The sequence below is a fragment of the Phocoena sinus genome, chromosome 11, assembly GCF_008692025.1.
Source record: "Phocoena sinus isolate mPhoSin1 chromosome 11, mPhoSin1.pri, whole genome shotgun sequence".
NCBI lineage: Eukaryota > Metazoa > Chordata > Mammalia > Artiodactyla > Phocoenidae > Phocoena > Phocoena sinus.
Genome location: NC_045773.1, coordinates 87,707,994 through 87,732,973, shown reverse-complemented (window position 1 = coordinate 87,732,973; position 24,980 = coordinate 87,707,994). Strand labels below are relative to the sequence as shown.

The 24,980-nt window shown below is 39.3% G+C and overlaps 1 protein-coding gene across 3 annotated transcripts in view; it reads left to right on the top strand.

Annotated features, from left to right (window-relative positions):
- Positions 1–24,980, top strand: part of CDKAL1 (CDK5 regulatory subunit associated protein 1 like 1) — a 659,509-nt gene that overhangs the window by 200,270 nt on the left and 434,259 nt on the right. For all 3 annotated transcript variants that reach the window (XM_032650160.1, XM_032650162.1, XM_032650163.1), the window contains one exon: positions 20,086–20,206. In XM_032650160.1, the coding sequence (XP_032506051.1) occupies positions 20,086–20,206 (121 nt within the window). The remainder of the gene's footprint in view (positions 1–20,085; positions 20,207–24,980) is intronic.

The window sequence follows — 24,980 nt, the reverse complement described above, 5'->3', positions numbered from 1 at the left end:
CTAGAGAATTTTTAATTTCACTTACTGTGTTGTTCATCACTGTTTGTTCTTTAGTTCTTCTAGGTCCTTGTTAAACGTTTCTTGTATTTTCTCCATTCTGTTTCAAGATTTTCGATCATCTTTACTATCATTATTCTGAATTCTTTTTCAGGTAGACTGCCTATTTCCTCTTCATTTGTTAGATCTGGTGGGTTGCTCCTTCATCTGCTGTGTGTTTCTCTGTCTTCTCACTTTGCTTAACTTACTGTGTTTGGGGTCTCCTTTTCGCAGACTGCAGGTTCGTAGTTCCCCTTGTTTTTGGTGTCTGTCCCCAGTGGCTAAGGTTGGCTCAGTGGGTTGTGTAGGCTTTCTGGTGGTGGAGACTAGTGCCTGTGTTGTGGTGGCTGAGGCTGCATCTTGTCTTTCTGGTGGGCAGATCCACATCTGTTGGTGTGTTTTGGGGTGTCTGTGGTCTTATGATGGTTTTAGGCAGCCTCTGTGCTAATGGGTGAGGTTGTGTTCCTGTCTTGCCAGTTGCTTGGCATAGCGTGTCCAGCAGTGTAGCTTGCTGGTCATTGAGTGGAGCTGGGCCTTGGCATTGAGATGGAGATCTCTGGGACATTTTCGCCGTTTGATATTACATGGAGCTGGGAGGTCTCCTGTGGACCAGTGTCCTGAACTTGGCTCTCCCACCTTAGAGGCACAGCCCTGACGCCTGCCTGGAGCACCAAGAGCTTGATATCCACACAGCTCAGAATAAAAGGGAGAAAGAAAGGAAGAAGATAAAGTAAAATAAAGTTATTAAAATAAAAAATAATTATTAAATTTTTTTTAAGTAGTTAAAAAAAAAAGAGAGCAGCCAAACCAAAAAACAAATCCACCAATCATTACAAGTGCTAAAAATTATACTAAAAAAAAAAAAAGAAAAAGAAAAACGGACAGACAGAACCCTAGGAAAGATGGTAAAAGCAAAGCTACACAGAGAAAATCACACACAGAAGCATACACATACACACTCACAAAAAGAGAAAAAGGGAAAAATATATATATATTGTTGCCCCCAAAGTCCACCTCCTCAATTTGGGATGATTCGTTGTCTATTCAGGTATTCCACACATGCAGGGTACATCTAGTTGATTGTGGAGCTTTAATCCGCTGCTCCTGAGGCTGCTGGGAGAGCTTTCCCTTTCTCTTCTTTGTTCGCACAGCTCCTGGGGCTCAGCTTTGGATTTGGCCTCGCCTCTGCGTGTAGGTCGCCGCAGGGCGTCTGTTCTTAGCTCAGACAGGACAGGGTTAATGGAGCCGCTGATTCAGGGGCTCTGGCTCACTCAGGCCGGAGGGGAGGGAGGGGCACGGTGTGTGGGGCGAGCCTGAGGTGGCAGAGGCCGGTGGGACGTTGCAGCAGCCTGAGGCGCCGTGTGTTCTCCCGCGGACGTTGTCCCTGGGTCACGGGACCCTGGCAGTGGCGGGCTGCACAGGCTCCCCAGAAGGGGGGTGTGGATAGTGACCTGTGCTCGCACACAGGCTTCTTGGTGGCAGCAGCAGTGGCCTTAGCGTCTCATGCCCATCTCTGGGGTCCACGCTGATAGCCACAGCTCGCGCCCGTCTCTGGGTCTCCTTTAAGCGGCGCTCTGAATCCCCTCTCCTGGCGCCCCAGGAAACAACGAGGCAAGAAAAAGTCTCTTGCCTCTTCGGCAAGTCCAGACTCTTCCCTGGACTCCCTCCCCGCTAGCCGTGGCGCACTGACCCTCTGCAGGCTGTGTTCACGCCGCCAACCCCAGTCCTCTCCCTGCGCTCCGACCAAAGCCCGACCCTCAGCTCCCAGCCCCCGCCCGCCCCGGCGGGTGAGCAGACAAGCCTCTCGGGCTGGTGAGTGCTGGTCGGCACCGGTGCGGGAACCTCTCCGCTTTGCCCTCCGCACCCCTGTGGCTGCGCTCTCCTCTGCGGCTCCGAAGCTTCCCCCCTGCCACCCCCACCCCCCACCCCATCTCTGCCAGTGAAGGGACTTCCTAGTGTGTGGAAACTTTTCCTCCTTCACAGCTCCCTCCCACTTGTGTGTGCAGGTCCCGTCCCTATTCTTTGTCTCTGTTTTTTCTTTTGCCCTACCCAGGTACGTGGGGAGTTTCTTACCTTTTGGGAGGTCTGAGGTCTTCTGCCAGCCTTCAGTAGGTGTTCTGTAGGCGTTGTTCCACATGTAGATGTATTTCTGATGTATTTGTGGGGAGGAAGGTGATTTCCACGTCTTACTCTTCCGCCATCGTGAAGCTCCTCCTACATTTCTTTCTTTAAAAAATACTCATATGCACCTTAGTCTTGCTTTACATGGTCATTAAAGCCCCCCCCCCCCCCCCCCCCAGTTTTTGGTATAAAAGCTTTGAAGGACATATAAATGTCGGCATTTGTTCTGATATATGTATATGAAATCCTTTAAACAAAAAACATCTTTAAAAAAGTTCTTGTCTTTGGGAAAGGTAGTGAAACCAGATATCTTAAGATAAATGATTGCAAATAAATGTTGTGTATTGAAAATAGAAAAATGTTTTTACTGTTAAGTCCTATTTCTTCTCTAGTCAGTCTCTAATAAAGGAGGCCTCAATTGTTTTAATATGTTTGCTGGTATTTCGTTTAGTCTGATTTCAGTTGCCTCCAGTGTTGGTAATTGAAGGCTTTCCCAGTATGGTACAATCTGCAAGTTTAATTGATTTTCCATTTCCCCTACCTTCTCAGTAATTGATGTGATCTTGGATTAGGCTGACCTAAATTCCCAGGGTGCTTCACCAAACAGCTCTTTCTTATTTAACACATTGCTATTAATCTTCACTCTGTCAGAATTGTACTTTGCATTTGATACTAATTTAGAATATAAACTTTTTGTAAATTGAGACTGTAAGGCGGAACTATCTCAAGTGTGGTTTTATCAGTATTAATGACTTAGTAACTTCTCTTTCGATGTGCGGTGGAGATTTACTTGAAGATGTTTCTAAACTTAATGAGTAAGTGAACTGAGCTTCGATATATAGCATGGTACATCTGGGATAGTGTTGAACCACAAAAGCACATCTCCTTTTACAGTATTTGCTTTTCAATAAAATAATTTTCTTTTTCTTTCTTTTTTTAACATGTTTATTGGAGTATAATTGTTTCACAATGGTGTATTAGTTTCTGCTTTATAACAAAGTGAATCAGCTATACATGTACATATATCCCCATATCTCCTTCCTCTTGAGTCTCCCTCCCACCCTCCCTATCTCAGGTGAATAAACTGGCAACATAGAGTAATTTGATGGCTCAGATGTAACTAGACAGGAAATTTAAATCTGATTTTCTCTTTTTCTTGAAAATTTTGATAATTAGAAGTATTTAATAGTTCGTTACTTTTTATTGTCCTAAAGCACAGAGCTGATTTCCCTGTGCTATGTGGCTGCTTCTCACTAGCTATCTATTTTACATTTGGTAGTGTATCCATGCCACTCTGTCACTTTGTCCCAGCTTACCCTTCCCCCTCCGCATGTCCTAAAGTCCATTCTCTATGTCTTTGTCTTTATTCCTGTCCTGCCCCTAGGTTCTTCAGAACCATTTTTTTGGTTTGTTTTTTAGATTCCATATATATGTGTTAGCATACGGTATTTGTTTTTCTCTTTCCGACTTACTTCACTCTGTATGACAGACTCTAGGTCCATCCACCTCACTACAAATAACTCAATTTTGTTTCTTTTTATGGCTGAGTAATATTCCATTGTATATATGTGCTACATCTTTATCCATTCATCTGTCGATGGACACTTAGGTTGCTTCCATGTCCTGGCTATTATAAAGGTTGCTGCAATGAACATTGTGGTACATGACTCGTTTTGAATTATGGTTTTCTCAGATTATATGCCCAGTAGTGGGATTGCTGGGTTTTATGATAGTTCTATTTTTAGTTTTTAAAGGAACCTCCATACTCTTCTCCATAGTGGCTCTATCAATTTACATTCCCACCAACCGAGCAAGAGGGTGCCCTTTTCTCCACACCCTCTCCAGCATTTATTGTTTGTAGATTTTTTTAATGATGGCCATTCTGACTAGTGTGAGGTGATACCTCACTGTAGTTTTGATTTGCATTTCTCTAATGATTAGTGATGTTGAAATATGCTTTGAATGGATACTCTTACGCATCATCACATTATGTAATCTTATGTTGTTACTATAGTCTGAATATAGTAGAAAAAGTTGTGCATTGGCTTTACATGTTGGGAACACTTTCCAGTCTCACTGGTATAATTAGATAGGTGATAACTTCTGCCTTCTAATAACTAAAGGCGCCAGAAATTTATTGCTGTTATTTAGTTTTGTTTTTTTTTCTCATGAGCCTGTTTGTTTTAAGTTTATGTTCTGTGTTAATATGTGGTTACAGGTTGGTAAACATTGCATTTTGCCACCTTCTTAGATGTGTCAGTTCATGTCCCTTTCAGTCTTCTTTCCCTTCTCTCTCCTCCTTTGTTTCCCTCAAATAACCAGTCCTCTAACTTTACTTATTTATCCTCTGTGTTTCTTATATGTTCTAGAATGAACTTATTTTTATTCACTGTATCTCTTTTACGTAGCATTTTTTCAAATCATAATAATTTTAGAAGTAAGACCAGGCAAATGTCTTTATGTCCCAAGCAGCAAAGTTCTGCCATAAGTCTGTAAGCTGATTTTTCACATCACTTTCTTTTATAATAGCTAGTTTGGAATAATGGCTGGCAAGGACTGTTTTTTGGAGAAACCACCATGTCTTGTCTGTATTTCTCTAACTTTATAACTTTATTAGCTAAATTATCGGTCCTGTTTCTAGCCACAGAAACAGTAAGCAGTCCCAGAATTATTTATCTGCTCCAAAATCGCCAATAGATGCTCTAGAAAGAGTCTTCTTTAAACATTGGAAGTAGTCATGTTTATTTTATTTTTAAAAATAAAAGTAGTTAAGTAACTTTAATTTGTCAAATATTTTTCTGCCATTAAAACTTTTAAAACTCAAATAAATGCATAAATGTGTCCCCCAGGTGAATTCTGCTGTGCTGGCTTCAGACTTGTTTTATATGTTTTGGTTTGTCTTAAAGTTAATTACACTGCTTTTGTGTGTTCATCACTTATATTTCCCTTTCTGTTCAAAGATGCATTATCTTATGGTTTGCAACCACCTTTTACTAATAATGGAATTTATTGATATGAAGACTTGGGTATTTCATTAACTTTGACTCCTTCATTCCAGAGTGCAAGTGGGGAGGGTGCATCGTGTTGAATAGTTTGTTAGGTTGATGATCGTGTTAGAGTTTGCACTTAACACTGTTATAATGGTTCACTGGATTTGATTGTTCAAAACAAGGAAAGGAAATTACCTTAAGTTTGAACTTCTCAGGCTTCCCGTGACCCAACCCTTGTGTTAGTGGTCCCACTGATCTGTCTGGTAAAGTAGCCCCATCCTTCCTTGTTTAAATATTAACAGGGTCTTGGCTGCTGTGAAAATTGCACTTACATGTTAACTCTTTGCAAAGCTTGATTCTGCCTTGGCAGATTCCATGAAAGTGAGACTGCAAGTATTGTTGAATTCTCTAAAAATGCATTACTGTAGTCTAGAGTTTTGTGAGAACTGTTCATGTTAAAACAGTTTATAAAGTTTGAACATTTATCATGTCTGTGTATTAATAATTTTCATTGCAGGTGTTTGGTATTCTCAGATATAACAATTTCTGAGTCCCGCAGTTCTAATTTCTATTCTAATAGGATTTATTTAGTAAACAATGACAAGTAGATCAGTTAATCCTGTTTTGAGGCTGTCATAGAAAACATTAAAATTAATATAATAAAAAAACTTTAATGTACTTAGGTTCTTCCTTTATTGTAACTACCTTTGTAGAGAATTGGAATGTGGTACACTGCTTTTATACTCTGCGTGCATATGTGTGGTTTATTGCATGTCTGGGGAAGCTTTAGTCTTCATTTAAAGAATCTACTATTTTTGTTTAGTAAAATATAATGAGAAGAGTTGGGATGATAAACTTAGAGGAAATAATCCTAGCAGCTTTATTACATTTTTTAAATAGAGGGTGAAATTGTAGGTTGATTGTGGTATTTTCTGTTGCAGTTTGACTGTTCTTTAACACAATAGTAAATTGTATTGTATTGGTAATTCTTCTTTGGTGCTTTGTAGCTGGGTTCTGTAAAAATAGAAATACAAAGCAGAAACCAGGTGATGTTAGAGGTGCAGTATCTAAAACTTCAGTAGCAAAATGTACGTAAAAATTATGACATTTTTGAAAGTTTTATTAAAAAACAAATATTGATATTTTATTGCCAGTAAAATCATATAACACAAACAAGTTAAAAAACTGGCAACATAGGGCTTCCCTGGTGGCGCAGTGGTTGAGAGTCCGCCTGCCGATGCAGGGGACGCGGGTTCGTGCCCCGGTCCGGGAGGATCCTGCATGCTGCCAAGCAGCTGGGCCCGTGAGCCATGGCCATTGAGCCTGTGTGTCAGAGCCCGTGCTCTGCAACCGGAGAGGCCACAACAGTGAGAGACCCCCGTACCGAAAAAAACCAAAAACAAAAGCAAAACCAAAGAAAACTGGCAACATAGAGTAATTTGATGGCTCAGATGTAACTAGACAGGAAATTTAAATCTGATTTTCTCATTTTCTTGAAAATTTTGTGAATTAGAAGAATTTATTTAATGAGACTAGTTGTAGGGTGTCTTTTATTAGGTGATACCATTGACCTTTCCTTAGAAAACCTAGTATTGTTAGCACTTGGTATAGAGGAAGAATGCTCAGTTGATACAGTTTTGTATATAATGTTTGGACATGCACATCTTTTCTTTCAAAAGTTCATTCCATAACACTCTGCAAAGCACACAGCATATGTGTAGCAGTTACTTCTGAGACTGAGAGAATAAACACTAATTTCACTTACTTATTAGTTTGGGGGTGAGGGGACTCATTTGCAGAATCTCCAGTTAGGATATCAACTATGGATGGATTTTTAAGGAGAAGTTTATCAGTACTACCGTTATAACAAGGCATACATTTTATTGAGTAATAAAGAAATAGTAACTGAAATGTCTTTGCGAAAGATGGTTTCTAACACATTAAATCTTTAGCGTAACTCTGAACATTCAAGTGCCCCATTTCTTTAAGCTGCCCTGAAGTCTGGTGCTGTGATGGGCTAGAATCATGGATTGAGGATGTGAAGGGTTATGTTGAATTACTTGGTCTGCCGCTAACAGCGTTGTGTTTAACAACCCACGCAACCTGGTTGTTCTCAGTTTCCTGGGCTGTAAATTGTATGACATGGAAGGTCCCTTCAGCTCTGACTGACATTCTAGGAGTGTTGGAGTCTGTAATATAAAACTGAGTTTCAGAGCCTGTCATTAGAATGAGACATTGACATTTTGGACAGTGATCTCTAGCAAAAGTTATTGTAACGTGACTAGCTTTTTCTTGCATCCTAATCTCCACATGCCAGAGTTTGCTTTTTCTTTCCCCATACCTTCTTACTTACAAAATGAATTTGAAGGCGTTTGTGGCAGACATACCATGCATTTTTCTTTTGTATGTATCTGTATTCTGCAGCGAAGAGGGTCTTGAGTAAAGCACAGTTCCCTGACTCCTTTGCCTTTACTCTATTCCGTGGTAATGCCATCCTAGGTGGTGACAAGTGGTGTACTTCCTGGTGTCGTTTAAGAGTTTTGTGCTTCTCTAAAGCAACTTTCATTCCTACCCTGGGGCATATTTATTTTTGGGACTTTGAGACAGGCAGTTTTCATCTTGGTGAGTGGGATTGCTGGGGGGAAAAAAGTAATTTGAGAGGATTTAATGCAAGCTGTGAACATTACCTACAGCGGTGATTCTCAAGGGTGTTTGCTTGGAGAGGGACCCTTAGCCAGAGTGGGAAGATGGCAGGGTGGCTTACCTGAACCTGGGGAAGCTGGGGGGCTTGGAGATTCTGCCATGTGGCCCTTCACCTAGATTCATTTGCCATGTGAGCCACTGTCACAGTGGTAAGCATCCTATCACTCAGATGTCCTGGGGTGGGAAAACAGCCATGGCTCTCTGGCATCTATGCTTAGACTTACCCAGGGTCAGGTGCAGTTCCTGGTACCCTACTTATGCCTTCTTTCTCTTCCCTCATATTCAAGAACTTGTGTCGGAATGCAGTGAGTGATTTGAGAGGGATGACCTTGAATCTACTTTGATTTATATATTTAAAATATTAAATCATTCGCAAATCTGATTATCATTATCAATGCAATTATTTGTGACCTATTTCCTAGTTCTCCAGAGGTTTAAAAATAAATGGGATCTGACTTTATTTTACAGTGATTGAAAGTTTTAAAATCTCCTTGCCTTCTTGCTTTTGAGAAACGTCATTAGCATTATAGGTCTTGATAAGATTACAGTTGCATTAATTATAGTAGCAACTGTAATTACCTTCTGTCTGGCTCTTTGTAGCTTACCCTTTCGTATACGTTAATTCATTTGTACTCCACAGGAACCCTGGCATTACTGATTATATAGCAAGGCCGCAGTGTACTATAATTTGAAACCTACTCCTCTAATCTCAAGTTCTTTAGGTTCTGTTAAGCTGCTTACCTTGAATGGAGGGAAGTGAGAAAGTGAGACCCATTTATTGTTACCTCCATCCCTCCTGCCTATTGACTAAGGTCACGGCTCAACCATTTCTAGTTCCCGTTCATATTCTCACTTACACGTTTTGTTCCTTCATGTTTCTTGTCTCCCCTTTGATTTCTTTTTCCCTTTCCTCCTTCTCAGTTTTACTTGCCATTTTATTTTGTGGCAACATAAAAACTTTTTTTGTAAGGAGTTAATAACGATTTGCTATATTTTTTTAAAAAAATTCTGAAAAGAATATTTTAGTCTTACCTTGCTCTAAGGGTGCTTAATTTAGGAAATGAGTGAGTAAACGTATTCCTTAACTGTAAGCAAACAATAAAGAAACTAATCAAACCAGTAAAAGCCTAAAGAGATTCTGCAGAGAGAACTCTCTTGGGTGTGTTTTTTAAAGGTAATTTTGGAAGGTTTTAAGGTAAAACACAGTTCATACTGTTTTTACTGTCAAATGATTAAGTCAAGAAAGTCCTTCCATGTTTTTTAAGGATATGGCCTATGTTCTAAATTCTAGTTTTGTATTTAGGCCAGATAAGTATTGAAGCTGTAATCTGAAGGATTTTGATGTAGATAACTTTCAGTCTTTAACATTTCACAGCCAACATTAATTGTAAATTCTTGAATTAAGGTTTGTTTGTTTGTTTTTCAGTGTTCAATACTGAGGTTTTGAATTAACCTTTAAAAATAATGTTTGGCCAGTCTTTTGATTAGAACTAAGAATGCATATCTCAAACCCACATAATTCCTATCTCATAAACTATGTTTAGAGGCATTTAATTTTTGAAGGTGGGGTTTTTCACAGTGGAGCTCCTTTATGCCAAGTCTTAATAAATCTTTTCAGTGAATGCTGGTTTTAGCGATAGGCTGGTTTAAGAAGCAGAAGATGAACAGACAGGATTTGTAGCAAAGATCTGTGCTGGCTGTGTTAGCAGTGTTGTGTCCAGATGTACTGGGAAATCTATGTAGTTGTGTATGTAACTTGTTTCTGGCCTGCTCAGCCTCCCACACTACAGTGTCATTTCTCCTCGAAGCCTTTCCTGATCTTTTTTTAGGAGAGTTGACCACTCTCTCATGGTGATCTATTGTCCTTAAAAACACTGATCAGACCATGTCTGACATTTCATTCCAGTTATTTGTTTACAAGTTGTTTTTCTCAAGACCGTAAGTCCCTTTTGGGCAGAAGTCATTGTGATGACTCAGGACAGAATAGGTTTTTTTTTTTGGCGGGGGGGGTTGGGTTTGGGGGGGTCTTTATGTTGTATCTAAATATTGATAAAATAATATTTCAAACCTACTTCATTTTTTACTCATCTGTAGCATTTTGGAACTTCAGTTTCGGTTATGTATGTGCATTAGTGTATTGTGTTGTGGTATAAAATGTCCATCCTCTTTGTTTTTCATACATTTCTACACTTATTTCACTGTCCTCATTTCTCCAGAAGGGCAGTGGTAATGCCAGTCACAAGGGGTTGAGGACTAAGATTGTGAATTTAAAGCCAACAAGTAAGTGCCAGATGCCCCTTCCCTGACGTCCCCCCTTTAGGTTGCCTTTATACTGCCTCCCACTGCTCCTCGGTGACACTTTATAAGGATTTGAAGAGTTGCAGGAGGAGCTTGACATTTTCCTTCATGATCGGATGTGGGGATCTGAGCTCAGTGTGGCTTACAGGTTCCTTATTCTTGTATAGTGTTATTCTCTCTCTCTCTCTCTCTTTTTTTTTAGGAGCTTGAATGCCATCTGTTATTAGGTCTGTTATCTCTGCTTTCATCACCTGGTGCAGTAATTTGGGGAATATGGGTTTGAGCATGAGCAGTGATTAAGTTTTTGCATTGCTGCCACGGATGCTTTACTTACTGAAAGGGAAGTACTGAGTAGCTTTATGCCCTAAACATTAAAGCTGGGGAGGGGGAAGGGGAAGCTGGGACAAAGTGAGAGAGTGGTGTGGACATATATACACTACCAAAGGTAAAATAGATAGCTAGTGGGAAGCAGCCGCATAGCACAGGGAGATCAGCTCGGTGCTTTGTGTCCACCTAGAGGGGTGGGATAGGGAGGGTGGGAGGGAGATGCAAGAGGGAGGGGATATGGGGATATATGTATACGTATGGCTGATTCACTTTGTTATATAGCAGAAACTAACACACCATTGTAAAGCAATTATACTCCAATTGCTTTAATTGGTGGCGCAGTGGTTGAGAGTCCACCTGCCGATACAGGGGACACGGGTTCGTGCCACAGTCTGGGAAGATCCCACATGCCGCGGAGCGGCTGGGCCCCTGAGCCACGGCCACTGAGCCTGTGCGTCCGGAGCCTGTGCTCCGCAACGGGAGAGGCCACAGCAGTGAGAGGCCCTCGTACCGCAAACAAAACAAAACAAACAAAAAAAACCACCCCAAAACATTAAAGCCTTGGAGCTACTGAAATTTAGAATTCAGGAGATGTGTGGTGACCTAAATGGGAAGGAAATCCTAAAAAGGGGATATATGTATACATATAGCTGATTCACTTCGCTGTATGGTAAAAACTAACGCAGCATTGTAAAGCAACTATACTTCAACACAAATTTAAAAAATAGAAATAAATAAATAGAGTGTGGGGAAAAAAAGAAAAGAAATATATAGAATTCAGGGGAGCCTACTGTAGCAAGACAGCCAACCACCTGAGTTCTTTTAAGGGTCAGTACTGAGGTGGAGTTAACTGATGTGCGAGTGCTTTGATTTGTGTATATTTTGATGTACACTTGATTTAGATTGTGAAAAGTAAGTTGGCACCGTATAAATCTCCTCCCACTGTCATAAAAGGTATATCTGCTTGCAAAAGATGTAATTAAATCATAAAATTAAATGCTTCTGGTAGTTTGCCTCCAGAAGGTATTTCCATTACTATAAGAAGACATCTTGCTTATGTGGATTATTTATTTTATGTATTCTTTGTCCAGTATGATGACTTGAAAATAGTTGTCATTAGTTGTACCAACAGTGCTGTACGCATGGAAGAAAAAGTTGCCTTAGAATTTTCCATTCCAACATGTTTTCATCTTTACATCTTCCACAGTTCTGGATCATACATAAATTTCACGTCATTATAATTATAGTGTAGATACTTTTTTGTGCAAGAAGGGTTTTGATATTAAATAACCCTCAAACTTTGAGGGGATTTAAACTTTGTGTTCTGTCCTTATCTTAGTTTCCTCTCCAACCCAAAACTCTGGAAATGCATGCTGGTAACATCAGGACCTTAGTAGAGACTCTCTTTGCTTATACTTTGATTTACGCTTTGAATTCTGTCTTTTTGGACAGTTGATTCTTACCATTCTTCTCTTATTTTAATGTTTTTTTCTAGGTGTCATTGTTCTAGTTAACATTTAAATTCCTCGTAATTGCTGAAATCTTAGTAGCTAAAATTGGCGCTTGAATTGTAATGATCTTGTGTTTTGAGTCAATTCTAGCATTTCGGGTAAAATTTTTCAACCCAGAGTAGCTGCTTCTTTCACTTAACCCAACATCTTTGCTTCACTTTGCTTTCTTCTTTTTTTTTTTTTTTTTTTTTTTTTTTTTTTTTTTTTTTTTTTTTATGCGTTACGCGGGCCTCTCACTGTTGTGGCCTCTCCCGTTGCGGAGGACAGGCTCCGGACGCGCAGGCTCAGCGGCCATGGCTCACGGGCCCAGCCGCTCCGCGGCATGTGGGATCTTCCCAGACCGGGGCACGAACCCGTGTCCCCTGCATCGGCAGGCGGACTCTCAACCACTGCGCCACCAGGGAAGCCCTGCTTTCTTCTTTTAAAATGAAAATATTTCAAGAGAGTTACTTAAGTGTGACTCTTAGAGAATGCTTGCTTTCTTGGGAGGAGCTTACATATGAGGAATGACATTGAACGGAGCAGAGACAAACTTTGGCTAAATTTTTGTTTTTCTGTGTAATTAAGTAGTTAAAAAGCCTTTGGAGGCCATGCTGAGTAACAGCTCCAAGCACTTTGTAGAAAAACAGTAAACTGAGCTTTCCTTTCTAATATTCTTAAACAATATTCAAATTGATGGGGCTCTCTTAAGTGAGAATTGATGTCTGTAGTGCAGTTACTCATTTTTTTGTTTTTGTTTGTATATCTACCAGTCTTCTCTTACCCTCTGCCCCAGCATTGGGTTGGGTTTGCTTTTATTAGGAAGCTTTCCAGCAGGACAACCCAGAGCTTAGGGTTCAGATAGGTCTTCAGAATGTCTGTTAATAGGACTGAATTTGTGTGAAGTGAGAGCAGTTAGTAAGAGATGAAAGCAACTTGGCATGAGGCCTCTCTGGTGGTAGTGGAGGTGGTTGGTAACATATTAAGGAAACAGTGAATGGCCTTTAAAATTAGGTGAGAAGAATGAAGTATTGAAGGAAAGTCTGGCTGTTTATAGAGGCTTTAGAAGAAAAAGAAATTAAAGGAAAAAGAAATAAACAATTGGAGTCCAAGTTGCCAGATTATTGGTGCTTCTGTAATGTGTAATGATATTCTAAGGCTAACTTGTACAAATGACTTTAGCTTTGAGAACCAGAGGGGGAACGATTGGTTTGTATGTAGAAACATAATTTAATTAATAAATATGTATTTTGTAGGTAGTCCTGTTTCTGTCAGTGTGTGTGTGTGTGCGCGTGCGCGTGCGCATATGTGTTTACATATATGCTTATATTACAGGGGTGAGTACTTTTCTGCTTTTGAATGACCATTATAATTGGCTTCTTGACATGTTGACAGACAGGGCTTTCTAGTATGTATGGGTGGGATGTTTTTCCTCAGCTCTAATAATGTTCAGTGCAGTTAGCACTGTGGGATTTGGGAAAGATTATTTGCTCATGAAGATCCATAAACCACACTGAATATTGATTCAATGAGTATAGCCATTATTGTACAAAATATGCCTTTTTTCGTATAGGTTTTTCAGTGTTATGAATTCACAGGTGTGCATATAATAGTGAATTATATAAAACAAACTAGCTTTTGGTTCAATACTTTGTAATATATAATAATTTTAGCTAAAAAAATAGTAACATTCTTTACTGGATTAGATCAAATGTAAAAACGAGCACAGAATCAGGGTTTTGTAGCTGATTTATAAATAACTGCTGAAAGCCTCAGGCTTAAAATTAAATTTGGTTTAACAGGACTGAATTTTATGTGACACTCGTAAGTAACAACTCAGAGAGATGTTTATTAAAGATGGTTAATAAGCCCACTGAGACATATTTGACCATTATTTAGAGGAGATGAAATGTGAATTTACATTGAAAATGGGAAAGATAAAATCTTGGAAATAGAACATTTGAGTATGTCCCATTCTACATATAAGGCAACCTTCGTTTTTCATCCTTGGATTAAAATCGCATATTTCTATTTTAATAACTTACATCTTTATCCCTGTCTCCTCAGTGGTCTCATGTTATTATCAGTGTATCTGGTCACACTGAGCATCATTGTTCCCATCTGTTCCTATTAATACTTCCTCCTTTAATTTCTTATTACGTGTGATTGAAATGATGTAAAAACCAATATTTTCACTCTCCTTTTCTTTCAAACTCTGTTGTCCTGATTTCTTTTCTTCCTCTCCTTCTCTTCAGTCTAGCCACAAAGGGTGATGAAATCCGCAGTAGTCACAAAATAAATTGGTACTCATTGAGCAGTGTTCTTTTTCTTTCACAGTGCTAGGCATCAGTGACTAATCAGAAGGGATTGTATAGAGAAGCAGTGTGTGAGTGTCTAATGGTGGTCCTTACGGCTTGGTCCCTTCATAAGTATAGCAGGTTCATTTTCAGTATAAATTTGCTCCAAAAGTTTCCTTTTTACCTTTCACATTTTTATTCCTTCAGCATGTTTCCCTGTTCCTGAGTCCTTGTTTCCTTTCCTTTTCGTCCCACAGATACACCTTCTTTAAGACATCTCCTTCAGTTTTATTATTTATTCTGTCAAATTTCAGTTTGTTTTAGAGGGTAGTAATATTGATAACTGCACATATAATGGGTAATGATTTGTAGTATATGTTTTTATTCTGTGGTCTATAGATTTAAGGAGTTGCTTTGAAATAGCAATTCTGTTTGCAAAAGGATTTTTTAAAAAGATGGTATAACAAGTATAAAAGTTCTGTTCTGCTAGTCTGTTTTTTTAAAAAATAATCATTATGTGGTTGAATTTCCTTTCTTTCATCTTTGACCAGATATAATGAGGGACTTTTATGTTATTTCCTACTTTGTTTTTAGTGTGGTATATTTTTCAATTAAAAAAAAAAAACAGACTGTTGCTAGGTCTGCCACTCTTTAATGAATCATTGGATTGGAAAATAACTCATTATATCATCAGGCAGGATATGTTCCTTTGTTTGCATGTAGATAGTTGGAGATGAATAATTTATCAAATGTTATTAGTACAGGCTCATCTTGCTGAAGTCTCAGCAGGATATAATGAAATTTGTTTCAGGCTAGTATGAAAATAGCATGCCTTTGCGTAGTCATTATTGAACTTTTGGCATCTCTCAGAGAACTATTATGTTATCATGCCAATCTTGCTCACCTCTTCATTAACTGGACTTGTGATTGAAGAGTTCAACTTATCTTGAAAATCTGTGAAATCTGGTATGCCAAATGCTTGAGTCTAACTGTGTTTCTCCATCAGAGCAAGAATTTTCAGAATGAATGAAGTACTTAATGTTTCTTATTAAAGCGATTAGTACAAAAAAGGCCATGACTGATGGTTTTATTACTTCTGGTCCTGAAAAGCTGTCTGTACAGGAGATGTTTAAGCAGTATATCTTTCTGAAATGAGGGGTGATGAAACATACATATAATTGCTTAGAATCTTATATCTGTACTAATTACGTATTTGAAGTTATTTTAAATAATTGCTTTTAAAAAGTGGGCTTTGATTAGCTTGTGGCACGACTGCGTGAGGTGGTCAACAAATCTCCCCACAAGCAACAACAAAGCTGGACAAATGGTCAAAAACAAGCCATTCTTGCATTCTGGAAATTGAGTAAAAGCAGTCAGCAAACTGAGAAGTGTTTATTTGTGCAAACAACTGAGCTTTGGGTAAGAACAGTGTGAGTCTGTGGTGTTTGTGCCTGGTGCTACTGCCGTTTTCCTTCCTCAGCTCTGTGGGCAAGGTTGTTCAACCAGGGCAGGGCAGGCTGTAAAAACCAGCAGCTTCACTGCTGCTCCCGAGAAGGCTCAGTTGACTTGGAGGACTGTTTGGGAAAGTGAAGATGTTTATGGCACGTGACGGGGGGCAGGGGGGTAGGGGCTGGGGTGTCTCTGGCTCTACACACCTGAAGTTGTAGGTCTGTTTGGCAGAAGTGGTAGACAGACAGACTAGCCATGGATTTAGTAGAGACTTCTGGGAGGTGAGACAGGGAGAGGATGCTTGATAAGTCTTCGCAAACTGTAAACTGATGGGACGTTGTGCACGTGCACGACAGGGACCGGGGTGGGCCCAAGCTGCCTACACTTACCTGTTGGCTGGAGCTTGTATGCACATCGTGAGGAGGTGGGAGAGGACCCAGGAAAGCCCAGGAGAAAGTAAGGGTGGGGCAGGCTTGAAAATGGCCCTGAGTTTGAATTCTCTCGTCTCATACACAGATCAGTCAGCACATCGTTAGGAATCTTACTGGTTTAAGGTGTTTGAGCATATACGTGACCAGTCCTTGACTTAGCTTTGCTATGCAGATACAGAATTGACTGCTGGGAAGTGACGCTTTGGAGGGAAGAAAGCCAAAAAAGCTAAGAAAGGACATTAATGGCCATTCATTGTGGAGACATAAACTTCATAGTCTACACTTTGGGTGCTTAATATGAATTGAGAGTTGCTACAATATATTAGCTAAAATTTCTAGTATTTAACAAAATATTATGATACATACAAAGAAACCAAGTATAACCACGTTCAAGCAGGAGAAAAGCAGTCAGTATCGACTGTCGTTGAGCGGCCAGAAGTGTTGGATTTAGCAAAGACTTGAAAGAACTAAGTGAAACGATGTGAAAAGCATTTAAGATAAGGATGATGACGGTGACTGGAGTACAGAATCACAAAATGATAGGAATTATAAAAGAGAACCAATAGGAAATCTGGAGTTGAAAAGTACAGTAGCTGAAATGAAAACATTCATTAGAGGGGCTCAACTGCAGATTTGAAATGGCCGAAGAAAAAAATCTGTGGATAGACCAAGGAAAATGATCTGATTTGGATAGAAGAAAAGAGGAAAAATGAAAAGGGCCTCAGAGACCCTTGGGACAACATCTGGCACACCAAAAAATGTGTCATGGGAATCACAAAAGAAAAGGATACAGTGAAAAACAGCAACAGCAACAACAGTAGTTTTAAACCATACTGGATGAAAACTTCGCAAATTTTATGAAAACCATTACTTTCGGATCCAAAAAGCTAAATGAATTCCATGTAGAGAAGTCCCAGATATAGGTATGGACCTATACACATCATAGTCATTGTAGAAAGAGAGGGAAAATCTTGACAGCATAAGAGAGAAATGACATACTGTGTACCGGAGAACAACAAGATTAATAGCCGACTTCTCGCCAGAAGCACTAGAGGTCAAAGACAGTGGAGTGATATATTCAGTGCTCAAGGAACAAAACTGTCAACTAAGAATTCTGTTGATATATCCAGCAAAAGTATCCTTCACAAATGAAGCAAAATAAAGACATTTCCAAATAAAAAAGTTTTTGCTAGCAGACTTGATTTACAAGAAATACTGAAGACAATTTTTCAGGCAGAAAGTGGTACCAAATGGAAATCCCCAGGAGGAAATGAAGAGTGCTAGAAGTGGTAATTATGTGGGTAAATACATAGGACTTTATAAATATATTTTTTTCACATTTTTCTTTAAAAAACATACAACTGTATAAAACAACAATTGTAGCACTATATTTTAGGGTTTATACAACTATATATGTTAATATGTGTGATGGCAGTGGCACAAAGGAGGAAGAAGGAAAAGAAATGATTCTGGGATGATTGAATATCCATGTGCAAAAATAAACTTAGACCTTTATTATACACAAAGAGTAACACAGTGTATCCTAGACCTAATTATAAGAGTGAAAACGATAAAACTTGTGGAAGAAAATGTAGGAGAAATCTTTGTGCTCTTGGGCTAGGCAGAGAGTTCTTAGATATGACACCCAAAGCATGAGCTGTAAAAGAAAATATAGATAAGTTGAACTTCATTATATTAAAAAAAACTTTAATTTTCAAAAGATGCCATTATGAAAGTGAAACTATAAGCCACAGACTGAGAGAAAATATTTAAAAATTATATATCTCATAAAGGTCATATTACCAGAATATGTAAAGAATTCTTATAATTCAATAATAAGACAAATGCTATAACTAAAATACTGACAAAATACTGGAATAGACATTTATATTAGTGAGGGTTCTCCAGAGAAAGAGAACCAATAGGGGTGTGTGTGTGTGTGTGTGTGTGTGTGTGTGTGTGTGTGTGTGTCATGAGATGTATTATAAGGTATTGGCTCCCACCATTAAGGAGGCTGAAAATTCCCAATGTCTGTAGTCGGCAAGGTGAAGACTATATATAGAGAGCTGATGTGTAGTTCCAGTCCAGGTCCAAAGGTCTGAGAATCAGGAGAGTTGATGGTGTAAGTTACAGCTGGCAACTGGGCAGGTGCGAGACCCAAGAAGAGCTGATATTTCAGTCTTGAGTCTGAAGGCTGGAAAAGACCAGTTGCTCAGCTCAGTAGTCAGACAGGAGGAGTTAGTTCCTTCTTACTCAGCCTTTTTGTTCTATTCAGGTCTTTGATTAATTGGATAATGCCCACCAGTGTTAGGGAGAGCAGTGTGCTTTACTCAGTCTACTGATTCAAATGTCAGTCTCATCCAGAAACACCCTCACAGACGCACCCAGAATAATGTTTGGCTAAATGTCTGGGCACCCTGTGGCCCAGGCAAGTTGATGCATAAAAATTAACCATGACAGCATTTTACCAAATGGGAATACAATTGGCTAATCACACGAAAAGGTGCTCAATATCGTTAGTCATTATGGAATGCATATTATTCATTCAAAGCACAATAATATACCACTGCATGCCCACTAGAATAGCTGTTGTCAGAAGTTACAATATGAGTGAGGTCTTGGTGATATGGAGAAAGTCAAACCCTCATACATTGCTGGTGGGATATAAAATGGTAGCACTTCTTCGGAAAAGTTATTTCTTACAAAAGTGAATATAAATTTATGACATAACCCACAATTCTTTTCCTAGGAATCTATCTAAGAGAGGTGAACACATATGTCCGCATGAAGATCTGTATTCATAGAAGCATTATTATAAAAGGTGTTAATTGGGAACAGTCCAAATGTTCATCAGCTGGTTGATAGATTAGCAAAATGTAATATATTTGGTATGGGAGCATGGATAGACAATAAATAAGCTTGAGAGAGTTTTGGGGGTGATGGAAATGTTCTAAAAATGGGTTGTGGTGATTGTACAACTGTATAAGTTTATTTAAAATCATTGAATTGTGTACTTACAATGGGTGAGTTTTACAGGATGTACTTCAGTAAAGTTATAAAAAATAATATGTATGTATATAGAGAAAATGATAAATATGGAAAATAATATTTGGTGAATATCAAGGAGATGGGAATTCTTGTATTCTTCCAACTTTTCTGTAACTACAACTAATTCAACATTTTAATGGGTCTTAGAAGTGTTCTGATTCTTTTGTAATGTTTTAAAAAAAATAAGTTTAAAAGCTTTTGTTTGTTCTTAAAAATCCAACCCTAGAGTGTCTTTTTTTTTTTTTTTTTTTTGCTATACGTGGGCCTCTCACTGTTGTGGCGTCTCCTGTTGCGGAGCACAGGCTCTGGACACGCAGGCTCAGCGGCCATGGCCCACTGGCCCAGCCGCTCCGCGGCATGTGGGATCTTCCCGGACCAGGGCACGAACCCGTGTCCCCTGCATCGGCAGGCGGACTCTCAACCACTGCGCCACCAGGGAAGCCCCCCTAGAGTGTCATTTTATCTCAGCTTTTTAATTCTTTACTTCTTTGATTTACAGTTTGCTTTGAGCAGATGATCTGCTTTTGCACCTGGCCCGCAGGGCCAGTGCCCAAGTGAACCCTTCCTGCTTCATATATTTACATATCTGGTCTGTGTTAGGGGCCATTCATACCTGTGGAGTGACACTCTGAGGATATTTCTATTTCTCTCATCTGTGCAGTATTAATGTGCAGATATTCTAAGCAAAGCACTTTTGACTGTAGGACTTGAACACCACTGCCTTTTCCTTTGGTAGTATTTCTTAGGTTCAGTGACCATATCTTCTCTGGGTTGTTTTTATTTGTTTTCATAAAAGAAAAAGTTAAATGCAAATATTAACACATTTGTTGAAAGCAGTAAATTAAAGTGAAGTTGTATGACTCATGCTAACGTGTTTTCTATGCTTTATTTGAAGGTCACTCTGTGAGACTGCTGGGTCAGAAAAAGGATAATGGAAAACGGTTGGGGGGAGCACGACTGGATTTGCCAAAGATTAGGAAGAATCCACTGATAGAAATCATTTCCATCAACACTGGGTAAGCTTTTCTCTAACTCATAAAATATTCAATATACTCCATGAATTTTCCTGGCTATGTGACATAGAAAAGTAGTTGAACATTTCCTTGGGAAAGAAAAATCAAAAATGAATTTTTTAAAAAATCAGAAAAGGATATCGTTCCCTCTAAGATGTTCCCTGTATGCAGTTGCACTTATATATGCAGCAAGTGTTTTTTTCTTTGATTAACATTACTCTAACTTCTTTTCGGTAATAAATGTGGATTTTGTTTTCCAGCTCTGCCCTTGGTTAAAATCTTTTTAAGAAGAGTATTTCTTCTTTTTTTTTGCGGTACGCGGGCCACTCGTGTGGCCTCTCCTGTTGTGGAGCACAGGCTCCGGACGCAAAGGCTCAGCGGCCATGGCTCACGGGCCTAGCCGCTCTGCGGCATGTGGGATCTTCCCGGACCAGGGCACGAACCCGCGTCCCCCACATCGGCAGGCGGACTCCCAACCACTGCGCCACCAGGGAAGCCCAAGAAGAGTATTTCATTCTGTGAAACGGTTAATACACCCATCATCTTTGACTATTTTTTTCAATAGCATTATAGTAAATATTGCCCAAGATCCTAACCATATTTTGATTATTACTATCTGAAATGAATATTTTTAAATGTTACTTTTATGAGCCTTAAACTGAAGATAAACATCGTGACTGAATATCAAGTACTCTTTAATTGCCATGTTGGTCTGAAGTTCTGCGTGATTATAACTCCTGGTATAATCAGTCATACTTTGTTTTATTTGCGTTTGCTGAATTTGGTTCTTTTAAATAGTGACTCCATTTGAGAAAGTTACTTATTTCCCACTTTAATCTATATTATCATAGTCTGGTAATAAATTTAAATTCAAACCTCATGAAAGTCCCTCCATTCATGCAGCTGCCTCACATTTCCCACAGATTTAAGCCTTCTGCTCCTTTAAAATTTTAATCTTCCTTCTCTCTTTTTAAAAATTGTGCTCCTTCTGCCCTTTGCTTTCTTCATGCTCTTTCCCACTGAGAACAGGTGAACTTATCTTTCCTGCTCCAGCATCTTTCTACCTCTCTCCAAGCCAGTGCCGTCCTTTCCTCCTGCACTGTTGCAGCTGTGTTGTCACTGGTTGTCTTTTCTCTTGCCTTATCATCCACCTCTGGTTCATCCTCCACACTGCTGCCAAAGACCGGGGACTGTTGAAGAAGACATTTAGCTTTTCCCTAAAAGCCCTTGGGGACTTTCAGTTGACTTCGTGAACTTGTCCAGGACCAATGTCTGGCCTTCAGTGTGGAAGATTCATAAACCTGGACTCATCAAGCTCAGAGACTACTAGCGACTAAGTCAGAATTTAACAGTCAGAAGTGTAGCTGTCACATTGATAGGAGAATCTGATATATTCTCTGGAGCCTGAGCCAAGTTATGGGTGTAAGGCTGTTTGCTGTTTCCTCTGTCTCAGTCACTCTTCTCCTTCCTTCACATCCTGCATTGCTGCTGCTGTTGTTTTTGACTCCTGAATTCAAATTCCTATTAAAATTTCAGCATCCCTTCATTTCCTTTCCTCCATATTTACCTTATTTTCCTTTGTAACATTTCTCAGTATTGAAACAGACATATGTCCATTTCTGTTGTAATTGTCTCCCCTCACTGGCATGTAATAAGCTCCATGAAAGTAGGAAATTGACTTTCTTTTTTATCATTGTATCTTTAGTACACAGAAGTATGTACACAGTAGGGATTTAGTAAATGTTCACTTATGAATGAATAATTGAGTTCTATAATTAGAAAGTTGAATGGGATCATGTTAATTTCTTGTTGCAGTACAAATTGCCTTGCTACTTGCTCAGTAATACCTGGAGTTTGGCTAAGTGTACTTTCTCCTAAACAATGTCTTTAGAGGGGCAAAGTCTAAATGTTTCTGATAGTCTCATTTTTAAAAAAAAAAAATGCAGGACTGATCAACTCCTTTTTGACTGGCACATTCCTTTAAGTATGTTATTATTTTAGGGCCTGTCAAACCCTTTTGTATTAGAATCTGTTATCTTAGGATCAAGGTGACTTTGTAGCTACTTGTGACCTGCTGAGTGTCGATTTTAACTGTTTGTTTTCAAAGATACTTTATATTTTTAGTCTCCGTACTTCTCCATTTTGTCACTCCCCACCTCGCACTCCAGTATTCAGTCTCACTGAACTACTTGACATTCTCAGCCTCAAGGTCCTTCTGTCTCTTGACTCCAGGCCTGTCTGTGTGCTGTAAGGATCCCCTGGTGTGTTTTACCATTTCTCCACTTACTTGTGGGTAATCCTGCTGTACGCACTTGTGTGCCCCTTTCTTTGGGTGGCTGCCTGTTCCTCCCCTCCTGACCAGGCTAAATACCTCCATCTTTCCGTTGTGCATCTACAACATTCCCTATTTACCTTGATTATGGCACTTCTCAGGATGCATAATTTATATTTTCTACTTAGTTATGAGCTTCGTGAGTTCAGAAGGTATTTCAGTTATCACTATTATTATCTCTGACTTCAGGGTCCAGTACAAAGTGAGTACTCAATAAATGTTGAATTAATGTTGTATTTTCAAGCCACTACTAATTTATTTTGCCGTATATTTTTCAAAATTTCGCTTAGGTAGCCATTTTAAATAGCATTAAGTTAAAATTTTTTCATATATTTATAATTTGAATTTTTCTTCTCTTGGATTTAGTGTTTCTTATAATGAGGCTATAGACTTTTTTAAAGCTCACTGGGTATTTCCTTTCACTTTCTCATCCTCTCACATCTCTCATATTACAGTATAGAATTGCCTCTTAGTAAATAAATTAGCAAACATTCTTTTGCTATTAAGAGAATTAATCTGTACTGTCACTCGTTGAGATAAGAGTTTCTGAACTTCTCTGACTACTAATCATTTTCCTGCATCAGTTGGAGCCTTATCACTTGTTCTCAGATGAAAGTCTCTCCATGAGTGTTTGTCGACAGTATCACTCTTAACATCTTTACCTTGAATTTTATTTTTTTTACCTCCGGTAGAGCTCATTGCTTTTTTTCATTTACATTTAAATGTTTTAAAAGAGTTCTACGGATAATTATTTCTTTCAGGCGAAAATTATCATCTCCATCAAAATCTTAGACTTTTCAAAGTTTTATGGCTTTGAAATTAAATATGGATATATAAGTTTCATATAAATTTTCTATTCATCAGTTAGGGAAAGGACCCCATTTGCATGGGGTTTTATTACATGTATTGGTAATTTAGCAAAGTTACTATTAAACTCTACAGAGTTGTTATGCTTTGTTACGTTTCTAACTTAAAATGTAAAAGGAGTATATTAGTTGCTTTAGCCAAGGAAGAAGTTGAAAATTTCATATCATGCTAGATTGTGGATGAGCTGAGGCCACTACTTGTTTGATCACGTTGTGTATAATAAGAGTACCTTTAGTTCTTTTTTTTTTTTTTTTTGCGGTACGTGGGCCTCTCACTGTCGTGGCCTCTCCCGCCGCGGAGCACAGGCTCCGGACGCTCAGGCCCAGCGGCCACGGCCCACGGGCCCAGCCTCTCCGCAGCATGTGGGATCCCCCCGGACCGGGGCACGAACCTGTGTCCCCCGCATCGGCAGGCGGACCCTCAACCACTGCGCCACCAGGGAAGCCCAAGAATACCTTTAGTTCTTAAATAACATTTATTTTTTCTTTCCATACTCTCAATTTTATGTTCAGTTATTCATCCTTCTTATGTTTGCTGTATTGCATATATAAATTTGGTCTACTCGGTTCCTTGTCTCAATTTACAACATTCTTTTTTTTGAGGTGAGCCTTCTGAGGTTAGCTGCCCCTTGTCCAATATCACTCTTATTTCTAGACTGTCCCTTACGGGGTAAGGACTCCCTGTAGACATGAATAGGCACATGTTTGTCTAGTAGGATGATGAGAGCTGTATGGACATGACTGAAATGCAGGAGAGAATGAAGTTAATCATTGCTAATGTATATTGAGTGCTTAATGTGGGCCAGACAGAATTCTGTGAAATGTGTATTTTTTCCTGTATTTCGTCCTCACAGCAGCCTTGTGAGATTTTTCAGTAGATGAGGAAACTAAGTTACAGAGCGGTTAGGTGACTTTACATTGTCATGCAGCTAGTAGGCGACTGACACTGAGGCTTATCTCTTGTGCCCGTCAGACACTTTTGTGGGTTCACAGGAGCAAGGGATCACAGAATAATCTTTGCATTATAGTGACATTTGAAATGAAATTTCAGCATCTATAGGCCACCCACATTTCTTGCTTATGGTTCCTATAGCAACCGAGCCAGGAAGGAATGAGAGCCTGGGTGGTAGTTTTGGGAAGGAAAAGCAAGGGTGGCAGTACTGTGTAATGGTTAAGAAGATGGGCTTTGGCATTCTCCAGTGGATTTATTTGTAACCATGGATTTGGAAGTTCCAAAGAGTGGTTGGAGATAGAAATACAAGGCTAAAAAGAAGCCTTAGTTGGAGGAGTGAGAGTTGAGGTCAGTGAAGGTGAATGGTCAGTGCCCGTATATAGGAAATAAGAGGAGAGAGAGGAATTATCTATGAAATAAAACTAGTCAGTGGCGAAGGTTTTATGAAAAGAAGTGTCTAACTATCAATTACTTTTGATCCTTTGAGGAGAAGTAATGCCAGGTTAGGTGAATCATTTTCGAAAGAGCCGGAAATTTGCACACCACGTTAGAAATTAATGGGCTTTGCTACAGAAGGACTGCTCTTTGGAGGAGTTCTGCTATAAAGTGAGAGATGTGGTCTTTAGA